The sequence below is a fragment of the Xyrauchen texanus genome, chromosome 18 (assembly GCF_025860055.1).
Source record: "Xyrauchen texanus isolate HMW12.3.18 chromosome 18, RBS_HiC_50CHRs, whole genome shotgun sequence".
NCBI lineage: Eukaryota > Metazoa > Chordata > Actinopteri > Cypriniformes > Catostomidae > Xyrauchen > Xyrauchen texanus.
The window spans coordinates 19,518,330-19,542,326 of record NC_068293.1 but is presented as its reverse complement, the minus strand read 5'-3'; the positions used below and the strand labels follow the sequence as shown (position 1 = coordinate 19,542,326).

At 39.2% G+C, this 23,997-nt stretch overlaps 1 protein-coding gene across 2 annotated transcripts in view; it reads right to left on the bottom strand.

The window, feature by feature from the left end:
• LOC127658640 (exportin-4-like) overlaps positions 1–23,997 on the bottom strand; it is a 66,553-nt gene that overhangs the window by 28,110 nt on the left and 14,446 nt on the right. For both annotated transcript variants that reach the window (XM_052148021.1, XM_052148020.1), the window contains exons 3-8: positions 18,763–18,904; positions 18,092–18,230; positions 17,527–17,643; positions 17,290–17,442; positions 5,810–5,923; positions 730–887 (exon numbers count right to left, since the gene is read on the bottom strand). In XM_052148021.1, the coding sequence (XP_052003981.1) occupies positions 730–887; positions 5,810–5,923; positions 17,290–17,442; positions 17,527–17,643; positions 18,092–18,230; positions 18,763–18,904 (823 nt within the window). The remainder of the gene's footprint in view (positions 1–729; positions 888–5,809; positions 5,924–17,289; positions 17,443–17,526; positions 17,644–18,091; positions 18,231–18,762; positions 18,905–23,997) is intronic.

Genomic DNA, 23,997 nt, shown 5'->3' with positions numbered 1-23,997 from the left:
TTTCCGATGATGTAACTGGAAAAATGCTCCATGAATAGGTGATTACAGAATTGTAGAGAGAGGGAGGAGGTGAGAGAGACCCCAACTCACTACGTCTACATGTTCTCAAATTCCAAACAGCAGTGTGTAAGAATGCGTGTTATTTAAAGCTGCAGAGACATCATTCCAACTTTGTATCACATATGGAGATTCACATATTTTAGGCAGTTAACAAATACCTCTTCCAATACATCTTCAGGTCATATCCAGACAAAAAATTCATAAATACAAATAAATAAGCCTATAAAGTACATATTTTGCTGAAAGCAGATTAAGGCTATTTGCAGGACCATTAAGATGTTTTGCATTGCTGTAAACAATTACTGTATTACAAGTAATTAGAGTCTAATGAGAATCACCATTTAGGATAATTGGAGACACTAAACTCAAAAGCAAAACATTTGGATGCATTACCATTATGAAATAATGAGGACCCATTAAATATCACAATGTAAAAATATTAATGCTTTTAATAGTCCAAGTTTTCTTTATGCAAAATATAAAATAAATGTATCTTTTTTTCTTTTGATCTTTGGCTGAAAAGGGACCACTTTTTGGGAAATTCACCCATTTATTAAAAACTTCAAAAAGAGACAACTTCTGCAAATCAATTGAAAGCAGAAGATCTCTCAAATGCCAACAATAAGCAGCCGATTACGTAAATTGGAGGTATCAGACACATGCACACACCCATTGATCATGTTGAGCAGTCCCTCCACCAGGTGTGCCAGATAGGTCATCTGAGCATTCTCATCAGGGAAAATAGGACCATGCATAGAGGCCAACTGGGCCAGACACTGAAGGGAGTCCTGTGCCATATCAGAGTCCTCTCTGATCTTCCTGTGCACCTACGAGAAAGAGAGAGACTGTAAATCAGGGCTCAAACGCATTACATATCCTGACTCACTACACTCAAGTTTATCAATCTATTACAGAATGTACTTGCTTCCAAAAACAAGATAAAAGCAGCATGAATGATAATAGACCACTGGTTACGATATAAAAAAATACCTCTCTATCTTTCTAAAACCATTTTCTTATATCTACATAATTTTGTAATACTTTTTATATATTAACTATTAATATTTATGCCAAAACAGAGTAATATTTTCCGTCACTGCTATTACAAACATCAGTAGTGAACTACCGATACCAATTTATCTGTAAACGACTAACGGACTAAGACCACACAATGAACAAATACTCTTAAAACTGACATTAAAGCTGATCACAGCTCACCAACATACTGAAATCCTTCTCCCTGGGAGACATGATATCAAAGAGTGAGTATGAGAGAGAAACAAAACAAATGGAGATTGAAGAGACTGTTCACTCGAAAGAATGAGCGAGAGAGAGATAGAAAAAAGGAGTGTATATACCCCTGTAGGTACGCTCTGCAGTGTTAAAACCAGACAGGCCCCCTCAAAGAGTCCAAGAGGAACCGGCCCATGGGCAGCTGACAAAACACAAGGGCTGTAGAGCTCGCACACAGTCTCCCTGAATCACAGAGAAAAGCCTCCCTCATAGATATTCAAAAACATACTTTCTTGCTCTCTCCTACTCTCTTCTGCTCTCTTTTACACATAGATACACAGACCGGTCTTTGATTTCTCATCTCACTCAAGTGTGCAAAACCTTCTGCACAGAGGTACAATGAACTGAGGACTAAAAATCATGGAATACCCCTTACTTTCCGATAAAGGAAGTTAAAACTACAGCCTCTCGCCCCCCTCTTTTCTCGGCACAGACAAAACACGTTGGCATCCAGGCCAACACAGCCCAAGCCAATCAACCACAGATCGGCTTCTCAATCAATCCAGACCAAGGAAATCAGGATCTGAGTCTCCTCGAGCATCATGAAATTACATTGCAAAAGAAGTGCTGTGGCTAAACATTACTGAATGGACTGATTAGAGTCTCCTGCTCTTCCCTAGCAATTAGCACAAGTGGTGCCACAGCAAAACTGATGTTTGGCACAGGTTCTACTCACTCCTTTGCTCGTTTCTTCCCTAAATCACTTTCTTTCAGCCTCACTCTTTCCCGTCTGTTCGTCACATGTTCTGGTGGAGATGGAGAAGCCGTGCAAAGTGGTACGAGAGTCAGACGGACCTGTGTGAGCGATCTGGATGACTGTGGAAGAATCTATATGGGCATTTTCCCACCACATTCCATCTACAAAAACTACACAGAAAATTATCAGCCACTCTGCAAAGTGCTAATGCTCACGCACAATAACACAGCCCTGTCTGCTAGTGCACTCTATCCAGAGTGTGAACTCATCCTCTGAGCTAAAGACGACAAGAGGGAGGGAGAGAGAATGAGAGAGAGAGGAGGGGAGAACTGTATAGGGAAAGAATGAACGAGAGAAGAAAGAAAAGAGAGCAAGGCCAAAGATCTGCGAGCAGCATGCTCTGTAAAAACAGCTGCGCTGAAGAACATCCACGCCATGCCAGCTATGACAATCGCCTTGAGTCTGACTATAGTTAGAGTCTGGCAGGGGGAAACAGGATGGGGGGGGGGGCTAAATCAAAACAAGACAAGGTAGCTCTCCAAATGAATGTGAGAGAGTGACAGGGAGACCTATTAATAGAGAGATGACAAAGCCTCGTTTCTGTCCACGGGATGGATTAGACCTTGCCTGCTTTCTTCTTTCGTTCAGATCCGGTTACAAAATCAGAGGCGACAATCAATCAGCTAATGACAGTGTTATACCCAAAGTGCCATAACGATCCCCGATTCTGTTTATAACATACACAAACCATGTATGTGCTTTGGGCCAGGAATCAGATGTCAGTCTCTGAAACTATTTGCTTAACATTACATATGTAGTTGAATATCAAGACCATGTCCTGGTCACATTTTGCTTTAACCTAAAATGAAGTATTGTATACATATACACTTATTATTTACTAATAAATGAGTGTATGACTGCAGAATTTAGTTGTAGTTATAGTTTAGGGACAAATTTGCACCAAGAACTGAGCTATATCAGACAAAACTTCCCTTTGGAAACTTTTGGGATGTAAATTAGATTGTTTTTTTTATTATTATTCTAAAAATGCAAAAAATGTGGGTTAGGTTTGGTCTACAGCTACTATAATTATCTTTATTTAAAAACATTAGAAACCTATGGTTACATTTTCATTTATATAGCCAGGTCATTGTGTTTGTGTGAGGACAGGAAGGTGTAAAAACAAACCTAAACCCAAACCACAAACAAAACCACTTAATTTGACTGGTTGGAAAATGTTAGCTCAGCCATGGCTTTATTAGGTGTGAAGAGAATATAAGAGAAGTTTTATTTTAAGCTTTATTTTCTCTCTTCTGAAGGTTTTAATCTTTTGTGTAGCAATTGAAGCAGCTGAGAGGGACAGTTTCCCATCAAACAGAGGACCAGCCCCTTCTTGGACCACCTGAGGGTCGACTGGAGGCTGTTAACAGGGGCTCTGAATCCAGGGGTCAGAGTCTAATCCTGCAGCTCATCTCTAGTCACCTTTGACCCCAGCAGCGCGTGCCTGGACGCCCCCTCGCATGTTCGGGGCACAGCTGAGAAGTGTGGACCAACAGCTGACAGGTCAACACACGAACACACACACAGACACTGCTGACAGGCTGACACACGCACATTCACCCACCTGTCCAATAACACACTCTTACGCGCGCACACACACACACATATATATACACCTCCCTGGCATGGGCGTAGAAAAACAATGACTACACCACACATAAAGCTACAAAGAGTCTCTAAAAACACAAAGAGGGTGTGACAGCTGGCAGCTCTTCAACCCTTAACAAAAACATTCCCCCCCACCACGGCAAAGACCACAAAATATCATGCAGCAAAAACAACACCCCCTGAGAGGCTGGCACAAAACTGCACTATCCCTCAAAGATCAAAATCATGCTCTGCCCAAAGAGAAAAATGTTGTACAACCGCCAATTAATTTTACAATCTATTGGAGCCACAGTCAATCAGTTAGTTGGCGCAAACACTCTGGCATATTCAGACGTGGTGCAAGTTTGAATATGATTGCAACATCCATCCCGTCACCCCATTATTTCCTACTCTATCTCTAACATCTTGTCAGTAAAATGGCAAAGGAGCCAAAGATTTAAATATGTACAGTGCCAGTTAAAAAAGAAAGGACAAGCCTGACTGAATTTAATGTGTTTCCCATCATCTTAAAAACCTTTCCATCTAAAGACATCAATCTTAAATGGTTAAAAACAGCTTTGTTAGACAAATGCATACATCTTTAAATAAAATAAAATAAAATAATGAATGAGACCAGAGACTATTGAACTTTCAAATTTAAAGACTGTTTGAAAAGCATATTGAATGCACCTCATAGTTGATTGAATGCCAAGAAGGAGTGTGCAAAACTGTGGGGGTGGCTACATAAGATAGTTTTGATTTGTTTGATATATTTGGTCACAGCATTATTCACATAAATTAATTGTCTGGTGTCATAGCATTGATGACTATTTTTCAAAAATACTGTAAATGTTTAATAAAGACCGAGTAAATCTACATTTACTGGTATCTGCTATTTCAGTACGTTTACAAAAACCAAAACCAAAACCCATAACAGCAAATCCCAAAATAAACAAAACTGACACTGCTGTTTGCACAGCCCTTGACCTTCAGGTCAACAGACTGACCCTTGTTAAAGAGAGGGGCACAGTTTGTCGCCAGTTTGCAGATTACTGCCAACTCTCAGAAGGCGTGAATAATGGAGTAGCATATTGTCACCTTGTACACTCTATTCTTGAACAGCAGAGTGAAGGAAAGTAACATCTAATCTGCCCTTAGTAACCACCAAAATGGAGCATTTTTTTGGCAGCTCAAGGAGGCCGTGTTATAGTAATGGAGAAAAGGTGGAAGGCTATTAGCCATCTGCATTCCTGATGCTGGGGAAAAAAATGACAAAATTGTTCCACAAATTAAAACTGTGATCTCTTCAGTCTATGCTTTGCTCACAGGTGTTAGGTACTATGACACAAATTCCCATTCGGTTGATTCTTTAATGACATTCCTCTAGGTGAAACGCACTCCTTACAGATAGTGGCCCCATAAAGTATTTGAACACTTTCGTCACACTTAATATACAAATGTCTTTGCCGTAGAAAACGAAATATCAAACCATGTGGCATTTATTTTTCAAGAAAGATAGTTGAAGCTCACTTTACACCCAAAACATTTCACAAAAAGATGGTTGTAAGGTATTAAATGATCAAACAACGGATAAACTATTCAAAAAGTATTTGGATACTTTCTGGTTGTCAAACATTAGTGGAACATAATCGTTATTATTGAACATGTCCATACCTAATGTGATAAACTACATCTGTAGTTCATCTCTGCTAAGGCACCTGTGTGAGCTAGAAAAAGAACTGATACAGCCACTAAAAATCACTTTGACACAGTTGGTTAAAAGTTAGACCCAAGTAAAGGTCACAATTTTGTTGTGTCATGCAATGACATCCATACATTTTTAAGTGTGATTAAATTGTTTGGGGTGATTTTAGTAATGTTAATCTGCCTTCCAAAAATATAGACGGCTTAATGCTCTCTGATGCTGTCATCTAATCAAAACATCAGCAAGTGAAGAAACAGAATGTCTTTAGAAAAGAAAAGCAGAAAGGAGCATGAGAGGAATCAAGAAGATACAGGTACTGAATCTACAGAGCAGTTTAAAAGCAGAGAATGAAATGGGTCAAGAAACAAGACTGTAAGAGTTGGGATGTATTATGGGGGGGTACTCACAGTGAAGAAGAGGTCCATGACTCTGTGGTCTAGAAGGGTTTCCCTCCAGGAGTCGGTTGGCTTCAGCATGACATTCTGTGTCGCTTCAAACATGGCAATGTAGTGCCTCCCCAGTGATGCCTCAGTTAAGGCGACAACAGTAACAGAAAGGATAAAGACAGACTTAACTTAGCTACTCCCGGTACGCACGAGTGTGGATTATTGCTGGCAGTGAATTCCCAGCACACAGCACTGTATATTTTCTCCAGTTCTTCTTTTTCAACCTCTCTTCCTCAATGACTCAGTTACTAATGTTAAATAGTGTTCTCCCCTCCCACTAAATGTTTACCTAAAAGAAAACTCCACCTTTCCATGTGGATGACTAAGAAAAAGGGATGAAGAGAAAAAGTGAAAAAAAAAGATGACAAAACGAGAGCAAGAGAGAAAAGATTCCCACAGGAATGTGTGATCAAAGCCAGTTACAGGCGAAGGCCACGCATTCCTTTGGGCTCGACCCACAGTCACTCCCAGCAGACAAATGTGAACTCTTTCTCTCAAACATACACACACTACAATTACAGTATCTGCTCACATCCACCATAGACAGCTGCATTTATCAGTCATTCATCTTACACCAAACAAATATTTGGCAATTCATCAATGAATTCACTATAAAGACTATTTACAGCACCCCTGATAAGAACCACAGTGTGTATTGGTGAAGGGTTAAAATAGTACTGACATTTAAAATTTAGTGTTTACATCAATTTAATTTTCAATTTGTCTTTTTAAATTTAGTTTTTGTAATGTTCTACTGTTATGACTGTTATAATTTTTGTTTTGTTTTTTCACATTAACATTTTTCATATTAGTTTTAGTATTTTTGGGCTGCTAAAACGAACGTTATCTGATACAATTGAAATAAATGTAACAGCGTTACATTTCTAAGGGCTGTCTTGTGTTACTGCATGTTAGTAGCATTTTAATCGTGGGTTGTAAAGGTTTCACATTTTATGTGTACCAAAAACTACAAATAATTTGTGGTAATTTTTACTTAATTCATTTTGAAGGCTCATTCACATTTACCTTTGCAATGTGAAATACGCAGGTGAAATACAGCTCAGTGAGAATCTACACGGTGCAGAATTTTGCCTGATGGAGAAGAAATTTCTCGATGCAAATTTAGCATGGGGTACAAGTTAGGTGGGGTAAAATAGAAACTTGATGGGTTTGGCAGTGAACCCTGCGTGGGCCGTGCTTCGTACATAGCTACATTGAATACTCAAAATGGATGAGGAAAATATTTTTAGCAGTGAACTTTATAACTAGACTCTCCCAGATAATAAAGTGCAGCACAAAAAAAGGCAATCTGACAAACCATTTTTACAGCTATCGCACACGCTTCACATCCGCCCATGCCTTGTTGCGGAATTTCAACATGTAAAGGTAAATGTGACCACACCTTTATGACATTTTTTTTTTTTTTAAGTCCACATTTACCAATAATGTCTGTTTTACTTTTTTATTCAGTTAAAGAAAATGTTTAGGCTTAGTTTGCATTACTGTGCTGTCTTTGTGTTGCACCCCCTTCTCTGCTGCCTCTGTCCATCCCAAGCAGACCTGACTTTACAGCCTCTTAAAAATAGCAAGGGGCCAACAGAACTGTGGATGACCCACAATTACGAGAGAACAAGCCTCGAGGGAGTGCCGGCTGGAGTTTATGTGCTGACCACCAGCAGGCTAGTCCAGCACACTGATAACAGTCTGCCACATGAACACAACAGGGAGAGACTGACGGAAGATCGCCAATGAGTGCTAAGGGATAAACCAGCCAATCACTTAGTCACTTGGAGCAAGTACTGGAAAAGTCGGCTAGTGTATGAGAAACAGGGACAGTGACTAAAGATACAACCCACTGAAACCCAATCCAGGCTTACTCACAAACGCACATGACTGGTTCCACCAGCCCTTATCCCAGCTGCTGAAGACATGCAACACATGACAGCCCCAACATACCGAACTCTTAACATCTACTATCTCTCTGCTAAAAAAGCATTTTAAACCAGCCTAGGATGGTTTGCTGTTTTTAGATGGTTTCAGCTGGTCTCTCAGCCTGTTCAAGCTGGTCGGCCAGCTGATCAACCTGCTTGATCAGTTTAAAGTGCCTAAAGTCCAGGACAGGATACCACCCAAGACTCACAAACCATCTTAGGCTGGTTTATGCCATTTTATTCAGTAGGGCTGACTGAGGATGCATTAAAGGATGATTATGGCACAAATCATGTGTAACTGAATGTCTGGTCCAGTTTCCAACAACAACAACAAAATACTAATAAGAACTACAGTAGACATGCCAGGTTGCAAAAGTTTTTATAAAAAATAATAGTGATTCCAACACTATAATTCAGCAGGGCTGAAGTTACTAGGATTTCCCTCTGGACATTCAGAGAGAAGGCACAAATTGTCCCCGAGCATAACACAGAGATACCTTAAAGTGGCATAACTCCTGGGAGATGATCCGTGTGTAACAGACTGGCCTTGACTCCATCCATGCCCCAACATTCACAATCATTTTTAGCCACATCAGCACTCATCACCTTGCTTCCAAAATGCACACACTCAGAATATACAAATAAAATCACAAGTACACCATATGGCCAGAACAATTTGGACACCCAAACACCACACCAAAAAGTGCTAGTTAAACATTTAATTTCACAATTAAATGCATTAATCCTCTGTTTGCTGCTATAACAGTTTCAACTTCTGGGAACTTTTTCCTCTAGACATTGGAAGATGGCTGCTGGGATTTGAGACACAAGAGCATCATTGAGGTCAGGCACTAATGTGGGGCAGTGGGCCATGGCTCATAGTCAGCGTTCCACATCATCCCAAAGGTGTACATTGGGGTTGTATGGGGCTGCATTAAGCTTTGATTTCACTGACACCACTGCATGTGCACCACTGCCAAACCCATTAATTAGAAGGGGGAGTCTTTATTGGTTTCCCCCAGTTGTTGTTGTGAATTCTGCCAATTTAACTTGGTCATCGAGGTAATGTTTTTAAGCTGGCTAACAAAGCTGAGGTTTTGATAAAGTTGTGAGAACGACTTGTGATTGTCTTAGAAGCATCAGTAAGAATTGGTTGAAAATTACAAATCGCTCATCATTATATGCCATTGTTGTCCTGCAAAATATTTTGAAAATAGCTGCCATGGAGTAAGATTAGTGCTGTATTACTTCCAAACTTGCTAAATGTATTTTTTTTTTTTAAGGAAACAACATTTAACCTTTTTATATTTGTTTGTTTTTGTGGTGGAGCCAGTGAAAATGGTGGTAAGTAAAACTCTGAAATACTGGCTTCAACTATTCATATATACCTTAAATGGTCAAGACATGCCTTTCCTATTGTTTTAATGTATTCCTTGAGATTCACTTAAATTCACTTTTTTATTGCACAAAAAACAGTTGTATATTTGTAAAACATGATAATTTTCCCCCTCATTCTGACGATCTGTTTTGGAGCAACTCTTCCTTTAAGACTTGACTGTAAATGCCCAATGTTAGGACTGACTCTCTAATCTTGACTGACCTGCTCTATTCTCTTGCCATCTCACTGCTCACCACTACTGGGAGGGGGCTACAGAAGTGATAAGGTGAAGTAGGCATTGATCCATTGTTGTGGCAGCGGTCAGATGCAAATGACTACCACAGTGTGACAACACAATGTGGAAGTACAGTACAAGTCATCTTTAATGAAAACCTGTTTTTGTAAGCTTTGTACTGTTACGTGAACATGAAAATAAAGTATACCTACAATACTCTGTGGTCACTATGCATGTCATTAGTGGAGATAGAAATTCTTATAGTTAAATGGAGGAATAAAATACACAATTACCTTCTTTGGAAAGCAATAAGTTATTGGAATTAAGTTCAAAACGATCGCAGCAATCTCAAATATTAGCGATTAAAACACAAATCACAACAGGCCAATATGTAACTCATGTGGTTTTGTATGGAGTGTTGTTAAGTGGGAGCTAAATGTGAGCTGGAGAATATTTTGTCAAGTATCTCAATCAAGTAGCATTCAGTGAACATAATTATTATGAGAGTGCTGAGAGTTGCCAGTGCCAGAGAGCAGAGAGGAGTTCCAAGGCTATTAGGAAGCTTCAGTGTCACATCCTCTCTCATAAGATTCCCTCATGGCCTCAGGAATGCCCTCCTTCTCCTTGCCAGGCCGGGGACAGCCATCTTAAAAAGCTCCCTTCGACTTGTGTGTGTGTGTGTGTGTGTGTGTGTGTGTTTGTGTTAGAGATAAGGGGTGGCACACAGACATCTGTCATCTCCCTCTGCCATTCATAGCACCTGACCGACTCTAGGCCTGGGCTCCTAGCTAAACTCAGCGGCCCATGCCAGTGAACATGTTAGAGATAATATATGTAGCATAGGTAACTATGCTACTTTTCAGAATATTCCAGTTATTTGCAATATTTAGTGGCATGGACAAAAGAAACTGAGGTTGCTTTCACCCTGGCACTTTAGGTGCGCACCCACATGTAAAGCTTTTGTGGTAAATCCAGAGACAAACTTCAATACTTCACTTAACACAGTGAAGCTGACGTCATCTTGAGTGATTACCTAGTTACAGTGGTAAACAGTTGCCCCTTGTAATCCCATTGATGACCCAATCAGGACACGTGTCTAACCCAAATTATATGATGTGAACATAGACCAGCGGTGGCAGGGGGGAGAAAACGAACTCTGTTCTGTGCAAGCAATCAAACCAATTGAACTGGCACTTTTCCACTGCACGTTACAGTTCAACTCGTCTCAACTCTACTCGCTTTACATTTCTGAGCTTGCATTTCCATTGCAGTTTAGTGCCACCTCAATGTGGATGGGATTATAGGCTGATTGTCATAGTTGTGCCGCCTCTACTGCCGTGAAATCATCTTAAACACGACACAAACTGACCAAAACAATAACACGACTGCTAGCTACTAGCTAATTGTGCTACATAAAGCAGTTGTTGCATGGTGATTTTTCACAAGTCTAACAGTTAAATTGGCCTGGTTGTTTTAGAAGCAAGCTTCCAGTAGCTGGTCAACTAAATAAAGTGAAGCTTTCAAGCAGAGTATAGAGCTAACATAACAAAACATACCATCCTCAATAGTGGATCAATGCCAGTCTAGGGCACTCTCCCTCCCATTGCTCGCCGGTTTAGATAGCATCCATTTGGTCAAACCACTTCCAGTTTTCCTTGATGTTTCTGTAGTCACATTTACGTTTTTTTTTACTTTTCCCTACACTGTTGGTAGGTCCGGTGGTAGCCGTGTCCGGCCAACAGCTGATACGCTGATAAACTTCCTGAAAGACTTTTTAGCTTCGCTCGTCGCTAATGAGTGGACCGTCTGCACCTCTTTTACTGACCGCGGCGTGGTTTTGCGCACAGCAATTTCTTTTTTCACAATTGGAAAGTTGCGTGAAAAAATTATACTGTTATCACTGTTTATAACTTTAAAACTAGCGGGTTGATGACACGTGTCGAAAATCCAGTGATGCTGGTAGTGACGATTCGCCCTGACCAATCCGTGATCTGCAGGGTTTTGACGTCACATTTAGTATCGGCTCGGCTTGTTGGAACCTCGACCGAGGTGGAACTAAAAAAAGTATCAGGTACCAGGTACTATCCACAGTGGAAAACCCCAAAAAAGCGTGCAGAATCGAGTCGTACCATGCAGTGGAAAAGCCCCACAAGTGTAGAGAACCCTGAGGAGGTCCTCAAACTAATGTATTTGAATCAACAAAGTATTGTATTGCAAAGCAAACTTATCACTTTGTTCTAAAATCTGCAGAACTAAATGTACAGGCACGGACTAATATGTCTTGCATAATTAGCCAGTTGATAGAAAAATATAAGCTGGATGCTATTTTCCTCATTAAAATGTGGATTGACTGTAAATCACAATGTTGAACTTATTGAAACATCCCAAACAAGCTTTAAATTCTTTTGTGTCCCTAGAGTAAATAGGAAGGGAGCTGATGCTGCCTTTTTGTGCCACTGTATTTTATGCTGTAAATCTTTTTAGGGGGGAATATGAAGCACCTGAATACCTCGCAGTAAATCTCAAGAGTGACCAACCTGCTCTATTATTAGTCATTTACCACTCTCCTAGCTCAACAGAGGATTTCTTTATGATTTTTAATATGTTTTAATTACTGGAGATTTCGACCCCGTTTCCACCTGGTGTTAAGATGCGTTTTTGGTTTTCGGATATCAAAAAACCACATACGTATATGTTCAATAACGCATGTGAACATCACATTTGATGTGTAGACACTAATCCGTCCTGTATGCGTCCCGGCAGCAGCGAAGTGCCACCCCTCCCTGTCAATCAACTGCTGCACTAAAACAAGAGATTCAATTTTGATGGCTACAAGTGGTTTAAAAGGAAATAACCGTCCGATTGAAAATTGTAAAAAGTGGATATATACAGAAGCATGAGAATCTTCTTCAGTGTGTCTGACATGAATGGACACTTATGAGGAGCACGAACATCTGGAGCTCAGGTTAATATAACTAATCCACTAAAATAACTGACAATTCTGCTCGAAATATTGCTTTGGTGCTTGGATTAAATTTCAGCCGCATCTGGGAGATAGTATTCTGACCATTGTTGGATCAGTATGTACTGACAGTCATAGGACTGTCTCCAAGCGCTCTCACTGCTGTGACCTTGATTAAGCTCATACCTCTCCCTCCTCTTCAATTCTCCTTCTTAGACATTCTAGTGTGTCTTAGTCTCAGGCTGTGTGAATACATTAACTCTGTTGCCCCCTTAAAAACTTAGATTGTCCTTGGGACCACTAAAGTCCCCCAAGAAAAACATGACCTCCTCTGTAAAATTAAGCAGAGACCGTAGAAAAGCAGAAAGGCAGAAGTGTGCAAAGCTAACAGTTCACAATGCTTTCTATAAACATTTTTAAACATACTAAAGTGTGCCAGAAAATCGTACATCTCACATTTAACTGACAGCCCATCCTAGATTCCTCTTCTCCACTATAGATAGATTGCTTAACCTCAAATATCAAAAAGTGCAATGAGTTTGCAACATTCTTCACTGATAAAATTACTACAACAGGACCAAAAAAAAAAAAAAAGCCAACACTTGTTTTAGAGGTATGGGCTCAAACTCTACACCTTCTACTGTGAAATGTAATCAGTCCACTTTCTCGTTGGTCTGCCCTTACACACTTACACAGGTCATATCTTAAGGAAATCCTTAGGCCTCTGCTGAAGAAAAGCAATCTTGATTCTTCTGTGCTCAGTAACTACAGAGCTGCATTTGACACAAGATCACAAGATTCTGCCTGACCGAATGAAGAACTGGGTTGGCCTATCAGGACCAGTCCTAAACTGGCTTAGGTCCTACTATATTGTCTGTTAAACAGCATATTAATCACCTAATCACAAAGTATGAAATATTCTCTCCCTGCTGCCAGTGATAAACCTATCCATGCATATTGCATCCAGACTTAATTACTGCAATACAATTTCAGCCAGTTTATCAAAGAGCACTATCAAACACCTGCAAAGAGTTCAGAATGCAGCAGCTAGAATCCTGACTCATACTTAACTGAAGAGTCACATTACCCTGGCACTCAAATCCCTTCACTGGCTAGCTGCATCTTTCTGAATTGATTTAAAGATCCTCTTAATCAACTTTAAGTATCATTATGGTGTTTTCCCAACATACTACAGCTCTTGCGGTTTTCTCAGATCATCCAACTGCAACTTGCTATTGGTACCTTAAACTAGTGCGCGACCAGGGGTGGAAAGAGTACTGAAAAATCATACTCAAGTAGAAGTCTGGGGTCAGTATTATTAAAAAACAAACAATATTTAAAAAAAATATTATTAATAAAAAAAATTCTATTACATGAATACTTATAAAGCTACTAAAGTTATTCAGCCAAAAGTAGTGAGTGGTTTTCTCATTTCCTTGTTAATGTTGTTTGATTAATAGCCTTTATATGACATAGCCTACTAGACAGTTCGATTTGGTTACATGTACACTTCCAAGTCCAACATTTTGATGCAAATAGGCTTTTTGTCCCACTGTTTAAATTCACTTTAGACATAAACGACTGTTTACATTAAATCCTCGTAATTATAAATTGGCGGAATTATAAAATGTATTTGATAATTTAGGCACGTAACCGCTTTAGCGTTCAAACATTAGACACCTGTCAATCAAACAGTGCACAGCTACAGACGTGAGGAAATAAAAAGTAGAAAAACCAACTAGATGTAAGGAACACCACTCTTTTAGATGTAGAATATAGGCTGAATATAGAAAACTACAAAATTGTTTGATCGAGGACATTTTTTCCGATACACATCTAGATCATTTTATTGCCCAGCCCTCTTGATAACATTGCATTAATCTCTCACAGCACCCCAATAATCTCAGTGATAGAGAGTTAAATTACAGGCTATGTTATAGACACACAGAATCTAGTAAGAAGAAATATGAAATTGACCTTGATATGTTTCTTCAAATTAGAAGCAGTATTAATGATGAAACACCCACACTCTCTTTGGTACTGTAGAGAGACTGACTAACCCCCAATAAATAAAAATACAATAAATAGCTTAAAAAACATCAGTACAGTACAGTCAGTCCGGATCGGGAACAGCATCTCTACCACCACCACACTGAGCACTGGGGCCCCCCAGGGCTGTGTGCTCAGTCCACTGCTGTTCACTCTGCTGACTCATGACTGTGCAGCAATGCACAGCTCGAACCACATCGTCAAGTTCGCCGATGACACGACCGTGGTGGGTCTCATCAGCAAGAACGACGAGTCAGCATACAGAGAGGAGGTGCAGCGGCTAACGGACAGGTGTAGAGCCAACAACCCGTCTCTGAATGTGGACAAAAGAGATGGTTGTTGACTTCAGGAGAACACAGAGTGACCGCTCTCCGCTGAACATCGACGGCTCCTTTGTGGAGATCATCAAGAGCAACAAATTCCTTGGTGTTCACCTGGCCCCTCAACACCAGCTCTATTACCAAGATAGCCCAGCAGTGTCTCTACTTTCTTCGAAGGCTGAGGAAAGCACATCTCCCACCCCCTATCCTCACTATATTCTATAGAGAGACTATTGAGAGCATCCTGAACAGCTGCATCACTGCCTGGTTTGGGACTTGCACCGTTTTGGACTGCAGAGGATAGTGAGGACAGCTGAGAAGATCATCGGGGTCTCTCTTCCCTCCATCAAAGACATTTACAAAAAACACTGCATCTGCAAAGCAACCAGCATTGCGGATGACCCAACACACCCCCTCACACAAACTCTTCACCCTCCTGCCGTCTGGCAAGAAGTACCGAAGCATTCGGGCCCTCACAGCCAGACTGTGTTACAGCTTCTTCCCCCAAGCCATCCGACTCCTCAATACTCAGAGACTGGACTGACTCACACGTGTCCTGAGTTGCACTTTAATTATTGTCACTTTATACCTGGCTGCTAATTGGTTAATTTTCCCCCTCTAACATCGGTATTGGTCTCAAAATCACAAATCGGACGGGCTCTACCTTAAACAGGTCTGAAAAGTGGTGAGTCAGCCTTTAGTCACAATCGTCCCAAGCTTTGGAACACTCTCCCTGACAGCTTATGGGCAAATAAATTAACACTTTTAAACAGTATCTCAAAGCACACATATTCAATAGGGCTTTTCTTTTAACAATTACATTTTCTTCTCTTTTTAATTGGTTTTTAGTACTTTTCTGTGTGTTTTTATGCATGTGAACATCTAATACTTTGTAAACAGTTTTAAAAAGGTCCATTATCAATTAAGCTTTACTTGCTTGTTTACTCCGTGTACAATGATAGCCCTTATAATATCATTGATTTTCTTCACAAGGAACCTGAGTTAGTCAGTTAGTAAGGGGGGTTAGTCAGTCTCTATACAGTACCAAAAAGAGTGCAGGTGTTACATTGCTATTTATAATGTTTGAGAAGAAAGTCTGTCTAGCTGCCGAATTCCACATTGAAAGCATGAAGGCTCTCTTTATAGATCTTATAATGGTCTTTTTGTTTCTAAGTTTTGTTTTCAACCACATGCGCTCAGCTTTCCTGCATATTCATTTCATGCTTTGTACTGCTGTCATGTTTCTTCAAGGTGTAATTGTTCTGGTCTTTACAGGAGCAATGACCTCAATAGCATTTTTTACTTTGAGTTGAAGTTATTGAGCAGGCCACCAGAGTCTGCAGATATACTTGCTGTCAGAGATATAGCTTTCACTATGCTAGTATTCTCATTTAGGTACCTCTTTTTGACAGAGACATATCTAGCTTCAGTGAAAGGAGAAATCAATATCAAAGAAAATACAGAAATGGACAGATAAGGACATCCTTAACTAGCATAAAGCTAATGTTAAAAGTGGTTTATACTACGTACCATGTCTTCTGAAGTTGTATGATCACTTTGTGTGATGAACAGATAAATCATTATACACTCTCAAATAAAATCATTGAACAACTTCTCTTTGTATTACCCAAATCAAATATGGAGACAAATTCACTTCATTATATGGCATTATAAAAAGCAGTACAATGATTTTTCAAATTTGTCCTTGTGTTCAACAGAAGAAATAATGTCATGTTAATGTGTAATTAAAAAGAAGAAAAAACATTTGAGGACCTATTCCTTTAAGAAAAACCTTGGTCGGATTGAGCCCAGATGAACCCAAACCCAATTTATACAGACCTATTTTAAGATTAGTCGACCAGTCTTAACGGGCAACCTATCAACTAGCGATTTTAAAAAATATGCAGTTTTTACATTTATCTCTAACACACACTTACACTAATACTCACAAACTCTGTCCCTTCTGTGTCCTTAACAAATATGCTCTTTGTAGCAAAGAAAAATCTCCTCAAGAGCCCAGTGGGCAATTAATATGACTTCAGGCTTTGCAAACACCTCAATCCACAAATGGCTACCCGAATTACAGACAATCACTAAATGATCTGTGTGTTTAAAGGCACACTTATTGAGCACAATAAGGGCTTGACACACACGCACCATCAATCACAGTGCCACAGCTCATGGTTTAGAACTAACATTAGCAGATGCTAATAGTAGAGATTATCCATGCAAAGGCAAAGTAAAACTAAGTTGAGACCAGATACTTCAAAACATAACTCAGTTAAGTGTATGAACATATTCAAATGTAGAAAATAATACACACAAAAATTAACATTTTGTTTCCAACCCAGCAATCTTTTCTTTTTCTGTAAAACACAAAAGGAGATTTTGGTGGTTAGTGATAGTTTACATGTCAAGCTCGTTCCCCCTCCTCTCTCTCCCTACCTCCACTGTCTCATCATTCATCTAAATTTAAAAGCAAACAAGCCTTTTAATTAAAGATAATTTTTGGATCCAATCAGAAGCACCATCAACAGATATGTACATTTTGTAATGAAAGGATATGATTGGGTGGGAGAAAGTTCCAGCTGAGCACTTGATTGGCCAGCGCAAGGTAACGTTGGAACACTGAGGACATTTGTGCATTGAGGTTTTCCCTCCGACTGAACTCCTGCAGGACCTCCATAGTGAGCATGAAGATTTGTCTGAGATCATCCTCCTGCAACGCACATATGCACGTTAAAATCTCCAAATGTCAAAAACAGCTGTTAATGAAGGCCTGAAGAGTATTACAATGACAGACCTGAAAAACACGCTTGCAGCTACCATGGAACTCCATGCTGAGGCCAATGTTGCTGGTCTTATTGGAGCTAGAGAACTCACTCAACAGAGCAGTCAGGATGGAGCAGGCCAGTGTTTGCTAGCAGGACAGATACATACATGCACAGTGGTAAACATTATTCTCTATGGACACTTGTTTGAGCAACAAGTCGAAATAATTTACATAATTACTTACTGAATTCACATGTCATAATTCAACCAATGTTGGCACAAAATATTTAAATATATTTCGGACAATAGTTGTCCAAAAGCTAAATCCATTTAATTGTACACACCAGAGAAAAAAGAGAAAATTAACAAATGAAAATTCAGGCACTTCTGCCATGAAATTGGAGTGCCCTCTGCAGGACAGAATAATTTGTGCACTTATTTTCAGTAAAAGGCCTAATTGAAAACAAAATTGGGGTTGTCTGTTTTTCATCCGTGTATTAGATTTGAGGCCATCAATATGCTAGTGCGCTGTTTAAATGTAAACAGTTTGACAATTGTGTGATCTCTCACTGCTGTGGGCCGTGCAAAAGATTTACCACTGTGGGATTGCCGCTGCTGATGAGCTGGCTGACCTCATGGAAGATGCTCTTGCAGTTGATGGATTTGTCGAGAGAGCCTCTCTTCACTATTACTGCTACCGCTAACAGGATCTGCTCTCTAACATACTTCTGCAGACTACAGTGAATGAACGAAGACAGACAGATTTACAAAATTCAAAGATCAGGAACAAATTAGATAATCAAGCTAACTACAGGCAGATTCAGTGATGGGTTTTGGAAGTAATGTTGTAGTAACACTTGTTGTCACATTAACTTTTTTTATTAAGGGGTAATGTTGGGCCAGAGTTTTTATTGGTAGATTTATAAGGGCAGATAAAAAAAAATTCCTATTAAAAATACAGAATATCATCAAAAATGTACAAATTTAAATAAGTTACTTTATTTAATTAATTTAAATAAGTTGTCAATATGAACAATCATGTCTAATATCTATAAAATCAGATAAATCACAAAAACAGTAGCTGTATATAATGCACAAGATTCTCATTAGATTATACAGTGCTCTATATAGGCCTATTTAGACTTTCATTTACATTTGGGAGTTTATAGCATTATCTTTACATTCGATGTTTTTAGAGCAGATTTTAATTTTTTTTTTTAAATCACAAAACACTTTATATTACCTACACATTTAACACCACACTTACTTGGGTCTCTGTAATACGTAGGAGAGGAGGAATGTTCTGAGGGACTCAATGCTGTTCTTCTCCAGAAGGATCCATTCTCTAACCACGGCCTCCATGATGGCTGTGGCTGCCTGGAACAACACATAGTCCACTTTACTGGTCTCTGTAAAAGACAAAACAATATTCATTATTGTTAAAACTCTGGTCCGAGGGCACGGCCAAGTTGCTGACCCCGTGCTTTTTGGCTTGTTTGCTCATCCTTTTTGTTTGTATGTTTGTGTATCATGTTGTTTTCCATTACTGATTGATGGATGGACACCAAGTGATTTTATAGCCAAGCACATACAAGATAAAAATTCTAATGTAAGGGCTCTTTTTGTTGATTTTAACTCTGCTTTTAATACTATGCAAGTGCATACACTTTTATCATGTTTGTGTAATTTTAATCTAAATTTAATTAGAAACACGATCAAAGATTTTTTTCAGATTGGACACAAAGGGTTTTTATAAATGGTTTGTTCTTTAATGCAGTGTTTCCCAACCAGAGGTGGCTAGAGTAGCCAAAAAATGTCCTCAAGTAAAAGTACAATTACTTCAAAAACATAATTACTCAAGTAGAAGTAAAAGTACTAAAATAAATAATTACTTGAGTAAGAAAGTATCCAATTACAAGAGTACTCAAGCAGAGTAGCTCGTTACTTTCACAAATTACATAATATACATTTACTCCCCTATATTCCATTACATAATACACATTTAACATGTACTATAGAATTATTATTGAAGGAAATTCTGTCATCATTCACCATCATGTTGAATGTATGGCTGTATGACTTTCTTCCATGCAACACAATAAGTAAATATTAGACAGAATGTTTGCCTGAGTCACTATTTACTTTCAGTGAATGTTTTATATTATATATATATAGAAAGTGAAGGTGACAGAGACTGTCAGTCCCTAACATTCTGTATAACATATTTTGTGTTCCACATAATACAAAGCCTCACACTGGTTTGGAACAACATGAGGGTAGAGAAATGATGACAGAATATTAAATTATGGCAGAGCCATCAATATTTGTCATTTTTTGCTAGACAGCAGATGGCGATATGCAGAGAAGAATGTGAATCACCAAAAACACAAGAAGAATGTGAAAGTAATCCGTTTATCTGTTTCTTGTCCACACCTATCACGTCACTTCTGAAGATTCTGATTTACCCACTAGAGTTTTATGGATTATTTTTATTTGTTCAGCTTTAAAATGTTGCCACTCATTCACTTGCATTGTATGGACCTACAGAGCTGAGGAATTCTTCTAAAAATCTTCATTTAAGTTCAGAAGAAGAATGAAAGTCATACACATCTGGGGTTTCATGAGGGTTAGTAAATAATGAGAATAGTAATTTTTGGGTGAACTATCCCTTTAAGGGCTCTTGTCAGATCTGGATGAATTTGTCAATAAGAAAATAGGTTTGGAAACATTTCTAGTAATTATTACAGTGAAAATGTCCCACAAGGATATTTTATATAATGCTGAAATATAATGCCTTCTTTCACTATTTCATAGCTTTTAAAGTCCTGTGTGGATTCTTATTTCAGTGTAGTTACAGTTTTCAGTGTCGTAAGTATTTAGATCGTTAGTTCTGTACAACAGTACTACCGCTCTCTAAATGCAGAGAATGCAGCCTACGTAGGGCACCAACTCCGGTCGTGGAACACTCGCTGTGTCTGAAACCGCCCCCTATCGAGTTTTCGCTATCTTGTAGGAGTGTCTGAATTCTGAGTGAGCCACTCATTCCCTACTTTTATTCACTCATTCTTACCCACAATGCACTCTAATTTCAAGCGTACATTTCAAGTACACTCGATGGCGGTTAATTTCCCACAATCCACCACAGGGAAGACGTACGAGCTGGGAGTTTACTGCTTCCTTCACTCCAGCAATGTTTTATTTCATGCTGAATGTAGTAAATTACTTTGACAAATCATTACTGGATTAAAATAACATAAAATATAGAGCGACAAAACATACAGATGCATTTTAAAATGTACTCTTTATTTGATCAAATGTTTTTACTCTTTATATTAACACACATATCCGTTTGTCATATATTAAAAATGACAAACAGAATGAAGATTTACTGTATTAAAATATTATTTAATAAGAATAATAAATAAGGCCCAAGTTTTAAAAAATGTAATGTGACGTTTCTGCACCAGCCCCAGAGCTCCGACACTCTCGTCCGAATTCACTCATTTTGTTCACTTACTGCTGAGATGTAGTGCACTAACTACCATTCACTATAGGAAATAGTGAATGATTTCAGACACAGCCACTCTCGTCGCCATGATCGCCTTGCGACAGCACATCTCACATGCACGTGCCCCGGGCACCTCACTGTGCACGCGCAGAAATGCTGTCAGTTCGTGCTCCAGTTGTCGATCACGCGAATGGCAGTGATTTACACTTAACTTGGATGTTTCTATGAATTTATACAGTTAATCTGCCTGAAGTAGCTGCGATAGTTTCCAGTACCAGAATATTGCACAATTGTATCACTTGAATCACTATAATAGCTGGAATTGGTGCTTTTAGCTTTTTCTTTAAAAAAATAACCACAGAAAAAAAAATTGTGGACCAGTGATTGTCTCACTTTTTTCACCCCTCATGAGTTTCACCAGGTCGTCGAGATAACCGAGAGTTTTAAATATTTTGGTACATACATTGACACAACGTTGTATTATTGTGAGAATACAGACTACATTTTTAAAAAAAAGCAAGCCAAAGATTGAACCTCATGCGAAGATTAAAGATATTTAATGTTGACCAATCAATCTTGGAAATGGTATATAAAAGACATGTGCAGACTGCTATGGGAACATGAGACTAAGGAGTATAGCTCAACCGAAATGGGATTTTTGAGATCGATTCCGATTTTAGTGGAGGAAAATTCACAGATTACCGATATGGTGGCCGATATAGTGAATTTTTGAGCTGGAATGAAAACAGGCCTTTTCTATGTGGATTATGGCTGAGCGATAACACGATAACAATATTTATCACGATAAAAAAAACTCCATGATATCGACGATAAGCTTTTGAGTAATTTTCAATAGACATGCGCGTTGCTAACTGCCGTGTAGTGTGTGAATGTGAGCGAGCGCTTTGAATTCCTACCTATGGAAGCAGAGCGTCAAGCTCGCGAGGTGGATTGTAAAATTGACAGCTGCGCGGGCGGGGCAAGCGGTTCCCTAGTGTTGGGAGTGGCTTTGTGCGGATTTCTTCCGCGTCAGTGGAAACGCAGCCTCAGACTGTATGAAGCTGCTATAGCCCCCGCTACGCAGGTCACTGTGTTCCGGATCCCAGATTGATTCCATCTTGACTGCAGGACATCATGACGACGGTAAATATTGGAATAATTTCATAGAAGATCCATCAGACACCACTGCATTCTGAGCCCCCAAAGCAGTTTTATAAAGACTATTTAGGATTTTTGGGGGGGGGGGGAATTCAAAAGAATGTGCAATGTGCAAATGTGATTGAATATCGTGATAAATATCGATATCGAATGATATGAAAAAGAATATTGTGATAATATTTTTTTCCATATCGCCCAGCCCTAATGTGGATTATGTACCAATTTTGCTCCGATATGACTAGGAAAAGGTACTCAGAAGGCTGCTTTCAAATATATTTATCAAAGAATATTTGGCATCATCATACATTGGTCAACAAATTCTACAAATAAACACTGAGAACATAAAGAATAATAAAAATACAATAAATAGCTTAATAAACATCAGTACCGTTTAGTATCAGTCAAATGCTGACTATTTTAATACTGTCAATTAGTTTCATGTTGTAACAAGAAGAATTTACACCTGCCAACACAGTGGCAGCGGTGTTGCACCGTATTCTGCTATACAAGTTCAGGCGAAACTTTCACCGGTGGAAAACCAGACTTGACAGGATTGTTCGGTTGAAGGGAGTACCAAACTGTGAACCCTGAACAAAAAAGATTGGTGAATACATGTTTACACATTAGCTTCCACTCAGCTGACAACCAATGAAAGTAGCTACGTGGCTAACATTACCACCGAGAGTAAAAGATGGACGTTGTTTATTTTACTTTCCAGCATTGCGTCTCACCAACTAGGCAACAACGTAGCGTGAAATCAACACTCAACAGACACAATCCACCACCGCACCATTGTCTACTGAGCTGCAAAAAGATCCTCTAACAAATTATAGTTGGCTAACAGCAAACAGATGTGATAATTATGAGTGACATGGTTGTCAGGGGCAGGGTTAACATTATATGAATTATATTGAAAAGGGAAAATTATGGGATCATTGTTTATTAACTTTCCAATATGCATTTCACAAACTACTTAGCAACTTATCGAGAAGACACCAAGGCAGGTTGCTCCGGGGGGATTGTCCCTGTAATAAGTGCACTGTAAGTCGCTTTGGATAAAAGCGTCTGCCAAATGCATAAATGTAAATGTAAATTAACACCGCACCGCTTAATGCCGAACCGCTTAATGCCACCCTGTCTGCAAGCCACTGTCAGCTCAACTCTGTAAACAATGGAGTCGGAGCATGATCTGCTGGACAAACTACGTTATGACTTCAATATAAAGCCAATGTTTGTTCAATGTTCTGAAATAAGTTTTCATATCTGCGAACATGTCAGCTCAGCTCTGTATACGGCAATACCGATATATCAGTTAAAGGCTAATATCAGTTGACTGATAAATCGGTCCCAAGCACTACAGAGCCATCGCCACCTGGTGGCTCTAGGAAAACAAAGCATGCATTTGAGAGGGTAAATATAACAGGACTATTTCAAAGTCACACAAAGTGTCACACTTCCTGTTGCCAGTTGGTGGCGCCAAGACCGTTACCTACAATAGCCAGATCCATGCGATCAGCCCTCATGAAAAAAGAGACAGCACCCATATGATTTAAAATTACACAATGGATGCTGTTCCCCACTTTTTCCATTAATTTATTGCCTCACCATAGCAACACCATTCGATCTATAAAAAAATCTGTTTGCTATTTAGCATCTTCGATGTCTTGGAATAAGGTTGCCTAAATTTGGTGACAGTCACATGAATCCCCAAGGAGGAGTAATCAAAAGTTCAGGGCCTGCCATTTTATTTATTTTTTTACATTCAATCTAAATGGCAGACTTCCTATTGGGCGGATCTAATGACTGTAATTTTGAAAGTTCTCCGGCTTGATGAGA